The sequence below is a fragment of the Lacerta agilis genome, chromosome 14 (genome assembly GCF_009819535.1).
Source record: "Lacerta agilis isolate rLacAgi1 chromosome 14, rLacAgi1.pri, whole genome shotgun sequence".
Classification (NCBI taxonomy): domain Eukaryota; kingdom Metazoa; phylum Chordata; class Lepidosauria; order Squamata; family Lacertidae; genus Lacerta; species Lacerta agilis.
In genome coordinates, this window is record NC_046325.1 from 41,659,475 (window position 1) to 41,672,750 (window position 13,276).

The window sequence follows — 13,276 nt, forward strand, 5'->3', positions numbered from 1 at the left end:
TTTTTGAATGCTTGGAAGATCAAGTGCAAAGTGTAGATCTCAAAATAATAGTTAACTTACCAAAATCTGCAGTGCCAAAAATGGAGAGCTGGAGGTCCCACAACAATAGTAAACTGGTTTGGAAAAATCTGGACAATTATAAATATGATCCAATTAACATACTATCAAGATTTTTTGAACTGTGGTCACTATTTATTAGGCTTTGGAATGTCAAATTTCACAATTAGTATACAGCCATATAATATTTTTGCATTACTGCAAGGGTATCACACACATGCTGTATAGAGTAGTGTATGTTTATTTTTCTTAATTCTCTCTGCTTTCTTTTTCATGTTTGTAGGACTATATATTAATGTATATACTGTTTATATGCCAGAATATCTTCTAAATTGATGTTTTGTCAATTCTCATGCACAGTTATCGTGTGTGTGAAGCTGATGAGCACCTAAGAATCTCAGCACATGGTTGGTTAACAGTTTAGGGAAAACACTGCTGCTTATGTAATTGCTTTTGTTGCATGAATTGTTTAGAGCTCATTCTGTTTGTATTATCAGTATCTTTCTATCCCATTCAGAATTATTGCTTTTGCCCGGCCTGTCCGCTATGAAGATGTGCAACAGAAAGTGAAAACAGTTTTTGGGCAGCCGCTAGATCTCCATTACATGAATAACGAGGTACCAAAATACGCCCACATTTGGTTCTCAAACAATGCTATTCAGATCCAAGGAGAAATACCACCACTCTGAAAAATCCAAACATCTTGGCAAGGGTGGGGGGCATGAAAAGAGGCAAAAGTAGCTTTTCATATGGACAACTAACACACTTGCCCAGATAAAGGTAGTCCCATGAGGGAACAATATTACCAAAGAGTACTGGCAGTTTGCAAGTGTATTTGTGGGCTGAAGATATGAGCCCTTTATTGGCTCCCTTTTCAGGTGGCAGAGCAGATGGAAACCTTGCCCGTTCATTTGCACTACCACAGTCAGCAATATGGGAAATAGTTATACTGTGTTGTATCCAAACTTAGTCATGCTTACAGAATTGAGTTCAGTGAGCCAACTCCAAGCATGACTAAGTCTGGATACAACCCACTGACTTACCCTTAACAGGAATGTTTTTTAAGGATTAGAACGAGATAATACATAGGGAACACTTGAAACACTTGAAAGCGCTAAACAGATGTTAAGTATTGTATCTTCATTTATTCTCTCTGACCCCCACTCCACCCCTTCTGAGATGGTTTTGAGTTTTTTGCAGTCACATTAAGAGAAATGCGTGTAGAAGCAGCCTGTATCAAGAAGATTGTGTGGGTGGAATGTTGCCTGCCTGCAAAAATAACACAACCAGAAATATACACGGATATTCAGGGGTGCTATAACTTGTTTACAGCCTTGAGCCTTTGTAAGTTTAATTCAGAGCAAGTATGTTAGTAGATTGGGCTTACTCTCAAGTAAAGGTAAAGGTACCCCTGGCTGTTAGGTCCAGTCACAGACAACTCTGGGGTTGCACGCTCATCTCACTCTATAGGCCGAGGCAGCCAGCGTTTTCCGCAGACAGCCTCCAGGTCATGTGGCCAGCATGACTAAACCGCTTCTGACGAGCCAGAGCAGCACATGGAAATGGCGTTTACCTTCCCGCCGGAGCAGTACCTATTTATCTACTTGCACTTTGACGTGCTTTCGAACTGCTAGGTAGGCAGGAGCTGGGACTGAGCAATGGGAGCTCACCCCATTGCGGGGATCAAACTGCCAACCTTACGATTGGCAAGCCCTAGGCTCTGTAGTTTAGACCACAGCGCCACCCACTTCCCATTTTACACTCAAGTAGGTATGCATAATTCAACCTAAGAGCATTTAAAATTCTATCTTGCTGTCTTCACTGTTTCATCCCTTTGTTGTCTGGAGGATTTAAAATATATATTTTTACTGACTGAGTGCCTGTGTTCTTGCATTGTAGTTATCTATTCCTTTGAAAAGTCAGGATGACCTCGATAAGGCAATAGATCTGTTAGACCGAAGTGCAAATGTGAAACGCCTTAGAATATTACTGCTGTCTCAGGACAGAAACCATGTAAGTAAAAATAACATGATGTGCTTCAGTCTTATTTTTGCTATAAGCCCTTACCAGTCATTAAGCATAACAGTGATGCTTAGTCCACAAGGTGGGTTGGGTCCCCTGTTCCACTCGGAGCCTTGTTGCGATAAATTGAAACCCCAACAATTGAAATCAGGCTTTATCATCCCAGTTGGAAAGCAAAGGAAATATCTGTGGAGCCCACTGTTTTGTATAGACCACCAAACTACATGATCTGACCCCCCAGAGCAAGCGGGAATGTATTTCAGACTGCATTTCTAGTTGCAGCTTGATACAACGATCCTTTTTTCCTCCCTGGGCTGCTTGTCTTTGGAATTAAAATATGAAGTCCCTCCAAACTCAAATTGCTTATTTTTTCCCCTCCCTCCCTCCCTAATAGACCAGTTCATCATCCCATTCTGGAATGCCAAAGCAAGTCAGAATCAAAACTTCTCAATCCATGGGAGATGTGAACACTGCGTTCCAGCCACCAGAAACCAGAAGCAGGCACTTGTCCATCAGTGAGTACTAGTGGCCTGGAAGCCAATTTTTTTACATTAATTTCAGTCTATACTAGCAACGATTCTGTTCTTCCAAACATTTTAGGCTGTGACTTACAGACTCTAAAGTTTCCCTTTTTTGTCAGATATTTGAACCGTCATTTTCAGTTGAGCACGCACACACATATACATGTGGAGAGAAACATTAAGAAATCATTAGAGGATAATTCAATCTTCTAGGACAGTCTCTTGATGCTGACTTGAAAGTCAACATTATTGAAACAAAAAACTTTACGTTTTAGGTGTCAGGCCCCCATCCCCAAACCCAATGACAGCAACTATTATTTGAAAGTAAGGAAGTAAGGAAAGAGGTATTTATTCAGTAAGGAAGAGATCTTTATTCAGTCTAATAGCAGTACATGTCCACAAGCAAACATAAGGTCCAGGAGTCAAGGTTCTAAGTTACATGAGCAGGGCAAGTGGCTCATATCCTAAAGGAAGCTATGATGTTGTACCAGCAGTTGATATGCCCCTCCTGCCAAGGTTTTAAAGATGGGAGTGGTGCAAGCTCACTCGCAAGACTCTCTCTGCCTGTGGTTTTGCTATGCACACATATGCATGCTCTGTCAGGGTGGGTACATCTGATTCACCTTCATAAGTGGCACCTGTGTCTCAGTGACAATACTGTGTTGTCCAGCTCTGCCAGCACTTTTTCCTGTTCAGCCTCTCCCTCTGGCTGGCCGAAGTCCTTCCTTCTCCCGGATAAGGTTCTGCAGCAGGAGCATGGGAGACAACCAGCAGGTCTTCTTCCTTCTCTCTGAAACCACAAGGGGAGGACCTTCCAGCCCCCCCCCCCCCATCTGCTGCTTCTCCTTCCTCTTGAGCTTGGAGCTGTGTGCGCCGGATCCTGACCAAGCCAAGGGGCCCATGTCATTAGGCTATGATTCCAGTTTTTGTTCCAAATCAGTTTTAATCCATATTGGATTACTGCGGATTACTGCACTGTTCTTTATGTTAGACTGTCTTCAAATATGGTCCAGAGTCTACAGTTGTTCCCAAATGTGGCTACTAGAATGTTCTGGAAGCCAACAATTAGATCATATGACACCAATCTAATATTAACTACATTGGTTACCTGTTTGTTTCTGGGCTCAATTTAAAGCACAGGTGCTTATTTTTGAAATCTTTTAATAGATTATTGATTTTATTGATTATTTTATTTCTATATAACTTAATATATTCAAAGTATCTAAGCGGTGTACAAAAAGCTGAAGCAACAACAGTCAACTTAAACAAAATACTACAAAAAAAACAGTTACATATAAAAATGTTACATTAAAGCAAAGTTGCATGCTATATATCTCAGCCTCCGGGTTCTCACCCAGGATCCAACAAACTCTCAGCTCACTCACAAAAGTCTCACAAGAGAAAAGTTCTTGGAAACAGCTGGTGTCACCTTAGTCTCTCGCTCTAGACTTGCTTTTTATGGGCAACCCCAAGGTGGCTGATCCTTCCTTAGGCTGCCCACAGCTGTGTCTCATTCAGCTGCACTCTGTGCCCTGAGTTCCAGATACAGCAGGTTTATTGAGTTTCCCACGAGGTCACATCTCTTCTGTCCTTTCATCCTCCTCCAGTTGTATTAATAGCATCAAACCTGGTAATTTCAAGGGCACCTTTGTTGCTATGACTCTGCCTGTCTACCCCCCGAGTCCACCCTCAAAGGCACACTCCTCCATTGTCTCCTGAGACAGACGGATGCCAGGAACCTAAGACTGGCCATGGAGAACCTGGTCTCCATCCCCTTACCATTGGAAGTATGTTAGGCAAGTACAAGTAGCAGGCCTTTTCAGTGGTGGCACCAAGACTCTGGAACAGTTGTCTTGTGGGAGATGCAGCAGGCTTCCTTTCTTTCTTCATTTAGGTAGATTTAGAAGACTTACTCACTCTGACAGGCTTATACTGCTCTGCTATTTTTAAAGTTTTTTTGGTTTCATGCTGCTGCTTAGTTGTTAATGTAAGGAATATTTGTGTGTTTTTGTTTTAACATTTTATTTGCTTTAAGTGCAGGCTGTTGTAGAAAAACAGGATAGAAGTAATAATGGATTTACAAGTGCAGTTTTAAAGGGCATGGGGAACTAACCCTTAAACAAATAACATGTCTGCCTTCAAACACTTAATTCTTAAAGGAAAAAATACGTATAAATTAATTTGATACACTCCTATCTCTGTGATCTTCAGGAGAATGAGGGATGGTGCTATGACAGATCATCTTGGCCATTGTGATGAAAGTGTTCCATGGAAAAAAGAGAGTCAACTCTCGACCTGAAAGAAGGCTTAATTCCTTATTTGAAAACCTTATTTCATGGTTTGAAAAGGGGCTTACCCTTGACTTACGACAAAATATCATAGCCTCCTGCTTCCTCCATTAGCCAGAAGATGGTGCTAGTGTATTGCAAGTTTTCATTGTAAGGAACAAAAAGAATTCTCTTTGAATACAGTGGTACCTCGGTTTATGAACTTAATCTGTTCCAGAAGTCCGTTCTTAAACCAAAGCCATTCTTAAACCGAGGTGCGCTTTCCCTAATGAGGCCTCCCGCCACCGGTGCCCTTCCACTGGTCTGTTCATAAATTGAGGTAAAGTTCGCTAACTGGAACACTACTTCCAGTTTTGCAGGGTTTTTTTTACCGAATAGTTCATAAACAGGGCTGTTCTTAAACTGAGGTACCACTGTACATGCTAAATATATATTATCCTTTAAAATTTGGTAACCTGGAACTCTTCAAACTCAAAATATTAAGAGTAATCTGCAGGCTTATTTTAAAATTTGAAACAGTCATACGGAGGCAGCTCTGCTTGAGGTTGGGTACAGTGGACGCTCGGGTTGTGGATGTAATCCGTGACAGAGGCACGTCCGCAACCTGCAGCGTTCATATCATGGAGCGCTGCGTCTGCGTACGTGCATGACGTAATTTGGCGCTTCCGCACATGCTTGAAGTGCCGAAACACGGAAGTAACCCGTTCCAGTACTTCCGGGTTCAGCGCGTTCGTATCTTGCAGCGAACACAACTCGCAGCAAGCGCAACCTGAGGTATAACTGTATTTCAGCATACTGATAATACAAAGTGCGAAGGTTCTCAGAACCAGCAAGGCATAGGTGACTTCTCATCTCACACAAAGTATGAGGTTGTCTCAGGTAGGGTGGAGAAGGTAGTGATGGCTCTAATCTCTTTAATTTTGAGTTACATTGTACACCCATGGCAGCCATTTTGTGACAGGCACCCCCAGCACACTCTTAAAATTCAAAATGTGCCTGCTGGTCCAAGAAGGTTGGCAATTGATTACTTAAATTAATAGTTTCATCCAACTGCTTCCATGTGAATCAAGCAGAACTAAAGAAAAGAAGCCAGAAGGGTTAAATTTGATCCAAGTCAATAGTCAAATGTGACAGCCCGGGGGAAACTACTTTTAAACTGCAGAGCAGCATCCAAAACACACCTGTAACAGAGAAAATACTTCTAAGGGCTTTAGACAGCACAACTTCTAGCATTCCTATGTTGGCAACAGCCCACATTTGAATTTCCATAAAATAATTGAACTAAGCCGTCAAGCGCAGCAGGTATAAAATGATGGCCTTTTGTTTAGAAGAAATGCACATTAAAGAATAGCCTTTTCTCTATTCCAGGGGTGGGGAAGTGAATCCCGCCAATGGACTGGATGCAAAACTGCCCCACCCTCCACAAGCCACTTTTGACAGGTGGATGGGGCTGCCAACATGTCAATTATCTAATATCATAGGGTACACTCTCAGGCTCTCAGTTGTCTCTTTGCAGTTACTCTGAATAACATTGTCCCTGAGTCTTTCAAACGTGCAGGAAAGAACAATTCTGTCCCTCCTCCCCTCAGATGTTCTTGACCTTGTGCATCCTTTTAATAAGCATTTCAAAATCTTCAGGTTCTCAGACCACAGGTCGAAGTTCACCACCTCCAGGGTATGTTCCAGAGAGGCAGCAACGAATCGCTCGTCAGGGGTCCTACACCAGCATCAACAGCGAAGGAGAATTCATTCCAGAGACCAATGAACAATGTGTGAGTTCAGTAAAAAAAGAAATGTGCTCCTCATCTTGGAGTATTATTAAGAAGCTGCCTTTATACCATGTCAGTCCACTGGTCCACCTAGCTCAGTAATTTCTACCCTATCAGCAGTTTCTTGTGGTCTCAAACAAGAGTCTCTTCCAGCTTTATCAGGAAATGCCATAGATTGAACCTGAGACCATCTGCATGCATAGCATATGCTCTGTCTGAACCACAGCCCTTTCCCAACTTTCTTGATAGAGTTCTCCATTCTGCCTTTTTGTATTGTATTGTGCCTTAGATTATATTCAATTTGACTTTCTGTGACCTTTCATAGATGCTGGATCCTTTAAGCAGTGCTGAAAACTCTATATCTGGCAGTTGTCAGTCGCTGGGCCAGTCAGGAGACAGGTATGGACCTTAATGGGTTTGGAATCGATTTTACTGTCCAATTTCTCCACACAGCATGTGTGGGTTGCTAATGAATTTTCCTTCATGTGAGATTGACAGGGAACCTTGGGGTGTTTCTCTGTCCAGCATTATTTGTCTTATCTCATTTGTGTTAGCTCTTTTCTTCATAGAATCATAGAGTTGGAAGGGACCACAAGGGTCATCTAGGAATGCAGGAATCATTTGCCCAATGTGGGGCTCAAACTCGCGATCCTAAGATTAAGAGTCTCATGCTCTACCGACTGAACTATCTCAGATAAATTCAGTTACATCTGTTTCTTTGCTTCTGGCATTTGTGGATGAATTGTAAATACTCAAGGACCATTAAGAGGTACAGAGATTGTTAGTCTGTTCCTGGCATAGACCCTGTAGTAAAGTCAAAACAGATTTAGTTTACCACTAAATTCATTTTATTGGCCTCCATACAGTCCCTTACTGTTGCAAGCATGGGTTCAGCACCTCTACCGCTTCACTTGAATATGATGAGAGAAATACTAGTCATTGGTATACTGATGACACCTTACTTCAGAGCCCTAGATGACCTCGCCGGCAGTTTCATGTAGATGTTAAAAAGTATGGGAGATGCGATGGAACACTGCAGGACCCTGTAGCACAGATGCCATGAGGACAAGCAGTATCTTTCCAGCACTACCTTCTGGAATTTAAGTAGGAGTGGAACCACAGTGCCCCCAAACCTGTTATACCTCAGAATCCCGACTTCACTGATTCCAGAGGAGATAGCTTTCCCCTCTCTTTGGTGCTGGATAACTCTTCCCCATAACTAATAGCAGTCCAAGAGGGGAGCCATTCTTCTACTTTTCCATTTTTAGGGGACACAGGAAACATTCCACCCTTCTGCAGCACATGCCTATGTCATAGAATACAGCCTCTTTAAGGCACGATCAGGTTTTCTCCTAGGAGGCAGAGCTTCATCACTCTCTGCCATACTATAGAAAATACCAGTGCTAAAGCAACACTTGCTGATCTTTGTTTCTCCAGCTTAGGTGAATCTGATATATCCAGCCACATCCCAAAAGCTTGCTCCATATGAGCTCTCCGTGTTCCTGACTCTTGGCCACCTGCCCTATACCTTGCCACACCTGAACAAAATGCCCCCACTCTATGGTATCTGATATTGAAAGCTTCCAAGGGGTCCAGGATAACTAGCAGTGTTGCAGTCCCCTTGTCATAGGTTATCGCATTGCATCAGGGTAACCAAATCAGGTTCTTTGATGGCAAAACCCAAATGGGAATGGATCCAGATTGTTTAGCTGGATAACATGCTTTACTATAATGGGGAAAGCTGTATTTTGCCCAATGAGGGAGGAAACTGGACCGTATATTTTTAAAAATGTAAAAGATACATTAAAATTAAAAATATATGCTAAAATTTTGATTGCATCCTTCGGGTGGGAATTTTACAGTTAACTATGTGCCCTGTCTGAATTTTTCTGAAACTGATACCCAGTTTGGGGACGGGGCAACCCAACAGATTGTGTAAATTCTGTGTTCAGTTATGCATATGTTTATGTGCAGAAATCTCACAATACTGCATTGGATGTGAATAAATTATTGTAATTTATTCAGGTTTAGGCTTCTTCCTAAGTCGTGAGAGGGGCATCACATTAAGTTGTAACACAGGCCATTCTTAGCCCAGTTTATAGGTACAAATCCTAATACTTTCTCCCTCCAAACAGTCTTTCCTATAGAAAATCCTGCATGTCCAGGGCTCAGAGTTTCCCAGACAACAGGCAGGATTTTTCAGGTATGTCTGTATAGTTTTTTAAAATAATTATTTGAGCTGATGGTTGCTGACAGATAACAGGAGAAAGAAACTCCTACCTTGTTGTTTCTCTGTTGTGTGCTTGCTGCTCCTAGTCAAGATTCTATATTCTCTTTTCTGATTGCAGAAAGACATTTTGAAATGTGCAGACAACTTCTCTGTCACTTGCCAGCAGTTACCTGGCTTCCAGTCTAATCTAGGGTGGAAGATACTGATGTGCAGTCACATCTTGTTTGCCTCTCCCATGCCTTTGCCACTGATTGGTTGAATGTTCCTGGGTCAGGGAGAGAATTAAGAGTTTTCAGGATACGTGCTTATGCATTGGTTTCTCTTCCCTCCTGAAACAGCCTATAAGGAGGAGGTTGACTGGAACTAAGAAACTTCTTTTAACTACCAGAAGGGCAAAGATGAAAATAAGCTAATACAGTGGTACCTCGCAAGACGAATGCCTCGCTAGACAAAAAACTCGCTAGACAAAAGGCATTCGCTAACGAAAGGGTGACTCGCAAGACAAATTTTCCTATGGCCGTGACTCGCAAAATGAAAACATTTTGCGATTCCCCCCCCCCCCGTAAAACCGCGCTTCCTCCGACCGTGCTTCGCAAGACGAAATTTCCGCTATACGACAACACTCGTGGAATGAATTAATTTTGTCTTGTGAGGCACCACTGTAAGTTATTCTGTGGGCTGCATTTTGCAGACAGAGTGCTGTGTGCCAACTGCCCTGCCATTTCAGTGGAAAAGGAGCTGGATTTCAGTGATCTGCATAGTTCAATGGGTTCAGCGAACCTTTTCTTCCAGTCATGAGACTCGTGGATTTCCCTCCCCTTCTGGTCATTCGTTAGTGGAAGGTTCCAGCTATGCATGTTTCATAAGTTAACTTGTTTTGCTTTGTCTCTCCATATCCAGATCGTGAGAATCAAATCTATGACAAAGCAGAGAAAGGAGGAACATACCCTCGGCGTTACCATGTCTCCATGCAGCACAAAGATTATAATGACGGTGGGTGTGCTTGCACAGCAAGAAAGCACCCTGCTTTTTATTATAATGATAGGGTTGCTGTTTGACATCTCTCCCAAGGGGAACTATCTGCTTTTCCCTAGTTGCTAGGCCTCTCTGACTCACTTTTCTTGAAATTGCTTGGGAGAACTCAATGGAAGCAGAAGGAATGACAAATACAAGTGAGAAGATGACTTTCCTTCCTTCTCTTTTCCTGTAGCTGAATAGCTCAAGAAGAACAGAGAGAAACTCTGTTACTTGCATGCGAACCACTGGTGAAGCAAGTTGTTGGCCTGTGCACTACAAGATTAATCCAGAGCAGAGTTGTCCAAAGCTTAGGTTTTCGCTAACTCAGAAGTCATGCCTGCAATGGCTTCTTGCTCTGTCCCCAGTCCTGATTCCCCACCCCCACCCTGTATCCAGACAGTTTTATTTGCAAACTTTTCTTTCGTGACATTTTCTAACAGGACGGAGGACGTTCCCACGTATTCGACGTCACCAGGGTAACCTCTTTACACTAGTGCCATCGAGCCGCTCCTTGAGCACCAATGGGGAGAATCTTGGCCTAGCAGTGCAGTATCTGGACCCCCGGGGGCGCCTACGGAGCGCGGACAGTGAGAATGCTCTCACCGTGCAAGAGAGAAACATTCCAACCAAATGTAAGCAGTCTGTTCCAGATATGCGAAATGCAGCACCAGGCACTATTGTGCTTTCCAGTGCATTCAAGATGGACAAAAGGAAGCACTTGTTCAAATTGCTACAAGGTTTTGTGGTGGCCACTAACACAGGTGGCTTTTTAACAGATAAAATTGACTGTCAGTGGCTCTACACCCTGAGGGTTTGCAGTAAAACTTCTGTGTTATGCTTATGAGCTTTCCTGGGGCTGCTGACTAGATAGGGCACAACGCTACATTGAACTGTTTGATGTTTAATATCAGTTCTTATAAACTGCAGAAGGACAAAGAGAAATATGTGAAAAGCTGATGTTGTGGTCCTAGAGGCCCATCAAGCAGAAGTCAAGTTTTAAAAGCTCTATCATCAGAGCCAAACATTATATGCCACACCTTGAATCTTTGATAGGTGGCATCTCTAGCTTGGAGACTGGAATTATCTCCCTGGAGCTCTCATTCTTTTTAAAGCCATTTAGTAATGCAGGTATAAATAGCGTCTGTTGACGGGTGTAGAAGGCTATTCTTGAGGATGACATTATAAACTGAGAATTCCTTCTGTATTTGGCAGCTCCAAGTGCCCCCGTTAATTGGCGGCGAGGGAAGCTCCTGGGACAAGGTGCATTTGGGCGTGTGTACTTGTGCTACGATGTGGATACAGCCAGAGAACTTGCAGCAAAACAGGTCCAGTTTGACCCAGACAGTCCTGAAACAAGCAAGGTACTTGAATGATAGCACTGGGAACACTGTCTAAAGTAAATGTTCGTATTTTGGAAATACCATGCTAAGTAACAGACATTCAAACCAAGTATGGTTTGTATAGAGATATCATGGTTGGTTCTTTCCCTTAGAATCCCCAAATGCAATCTCACTGCACTCAACACTGCCAAATTATTTACAAAACTTCACCACATCACCTTTCCGCTTACCATTGGCTGGCACAAGTAACCAACACCTTCCCCAAGTAGGCTGCCTCTTTACTGGTCTTTGACTCTTATTAATCAGCTAATAGTAACCATTTTGTTAATCTGGTTGCCACCCTTATAGAAATTATTCAGAATGGAAATTGTTAATAACTTCAGATTAGTAGGAAAATCATTTCTAGGCAAGTTCTTGCTGAGAACTTGTCACTGCTGCCAAGTTCAAATGTGGTTCAGTAGTCGAGTGAGGATCATGGTATGAAAAAATGCTTTATCCCACAGTTTCCCAGTTCAGACATCATGGGAAACTGATTTAACAAACCACAACATCTTCCTCACTGGGGGAGCATGCAGGCACACACATTCTTAGCGCAATGAACTAACTGGCTCTCTTCATGCCTGCAGGAAGTGAGTGCTTTGGAGTGTGAAATTCAGCTGTTGAAGAACCTTCAGCATGAGCGCATTGTCCAGTATTATGGGTGCTTGAGGGACCGAGCAGAGAAGACCCTGAGCATATTCATGGAGTACATGCCAGGGGTAAGAATTGAGCTAGTCCTCTAGAAAGTGATTGCCGTCTGCTTCTGACCTGCAGTGGATTTGCAAGATAATTTCCTTGTTGTTGAAGCCCTCTTCAATACCTTTCCTGCTTTTCCTGTGAAGGGTTCTGTCAAAGACCAGCTGAAGGCCTATGGTGCACTGACGGAAAATGTGACCCGGAAGTACACTCGGCAGATTCTTGAAGGGGTCTGTTACCTTCACAGCAACATGATTGTACATAGGGATATAAAGGGTAAGAGATGCCCATGTGACTTGAGCCAGTTCCCTCAACCTGGTCTCTTCCTCTTCTTGGCTCCCCTCTTCATATATCGACTGCTAATACCCTGCAAGGAAGAGTTAATGACAGACTTTGAATCACTGCTGCTTCTCTCTCCCTCTCCCTCCTTCTCCCTTCTCAGGAGCCAATATTCTCCGGGACTCTGCTGGCAATGTGAAGCTTGGGGACTTTGGGGCCAGCAAACGGCTGCAGACAATCTGCATGTCTGGGACCGGCATCCGTTCTGTCACTGGCACGCCCTATTGGATGAGTCCAGAGGTGATCAGCGGGGAGGGTTACGGAAGAAAAGCTGATGTCTGGTGAGAAGTTGCTTTGTTCTGTTTGTTTGGTGCATATTTCTGGCCAGGATTTCTGTGCACCTGAAGTCCATAAACTTTTAACCTTCTTACTAGGAGTACAAGGAACATTTCTGGAAAAGGAAAGTGACATTTTTGTCCAGAATCCCCGACTCAAATGACATACTTTGTTAGTCTTGCAGCTGCTTGTATCTGCTCTGTGTTTGGGCAGGGACTGAGTTCACTTCCTAGCAAGGATTAATTTATGTTGTAAAAGGTGGCTGAATGGCACACCCTCTGACCACTAACTCTAGATGTGTAAGGGTAGCTTTTCAGTGATATGGGGCTGAACTTTTAGAACCAAGAGCAGTTTTTCCATCATCATTATTATGTATACGCCATCCTTTCTTCAATTAATTATGCCTTGAGAAGTGTTCTTCATACTCAGTTCTTGTCTCTCTTCCTAAGAGGCCAAACATTTGAGTGTCCTTGACACATTTCTGAGTGTGTCCTTTATTGCATATCTTCAAGGCTGGCATTTGGGCTGCCTCTTACTTTCTTTTTTTTAATAAAGCTTCTGCTGAGGCCACATTTGGAAGAGCTTCAGGCCATTCTTCTGTGGCCTTTTCTTTGAATTCCCAGGGCTGAACTTTGATAGAATTAACTTCTGTACATGTGTACTGTAGGAATAAAATGAGTTG

At 42.9% G+C, this 13,276-nt stretch overlaps 1 protein-coding gene across 1 annotated transcript in view; it reads left to right on the forward strand.

Moving 5' to 3' along the window:
- The window catches only part of MAP3K3 (mitogen-activated protein kinase kinase kinase 3), a 36,613-nt gene that overhangs the window by 18,260 nt on the left and 5,077 nt on the right, over positions 1–13,276 (forward strand). The window contains exons 5-16 of the mRNA XM_033169027.1: positions 575–674; positions 1,957–2,070; positions 2,474–2,594; positions 6,527–6,660; positions 6,983–7,056; positions 8,793–8,860; positions 9,788–9,880; positions 10,345–10,536; positions 11,117–11,265; positions 11,871–12,002; positions 12,126–12,255; positions 12,422–12,599. Of these exons, the coding sequence (XP_033024918.1) occupies positions 575–674; positions 1,957–2,070; positions 2,474–2,594; positions 6,527–6,660; positions 6,983–7,056; positions 8,793–8,860; positions 9,788–9,880; positions 10,345–10,536; positions 11,117–11,265; positions 11,871–12,002; positions 12,126–12,255; positions 12,422–12,599 (1,485 nt within the window). The remainder of the gene's footprint in view (positions 1–574; positions 675–1,956; positions 2,071–2,473; positions 2,595–6,526; positions 6,661–6,982; positions 7,057–8,792; positions 8,861–9,787; positions 9,881–10,344; positions 10,537–11,116; positions 11,266–11,870; positions 12,003–12,125; positions 12,256–12,421; positions 12,600–13,276) is intronic.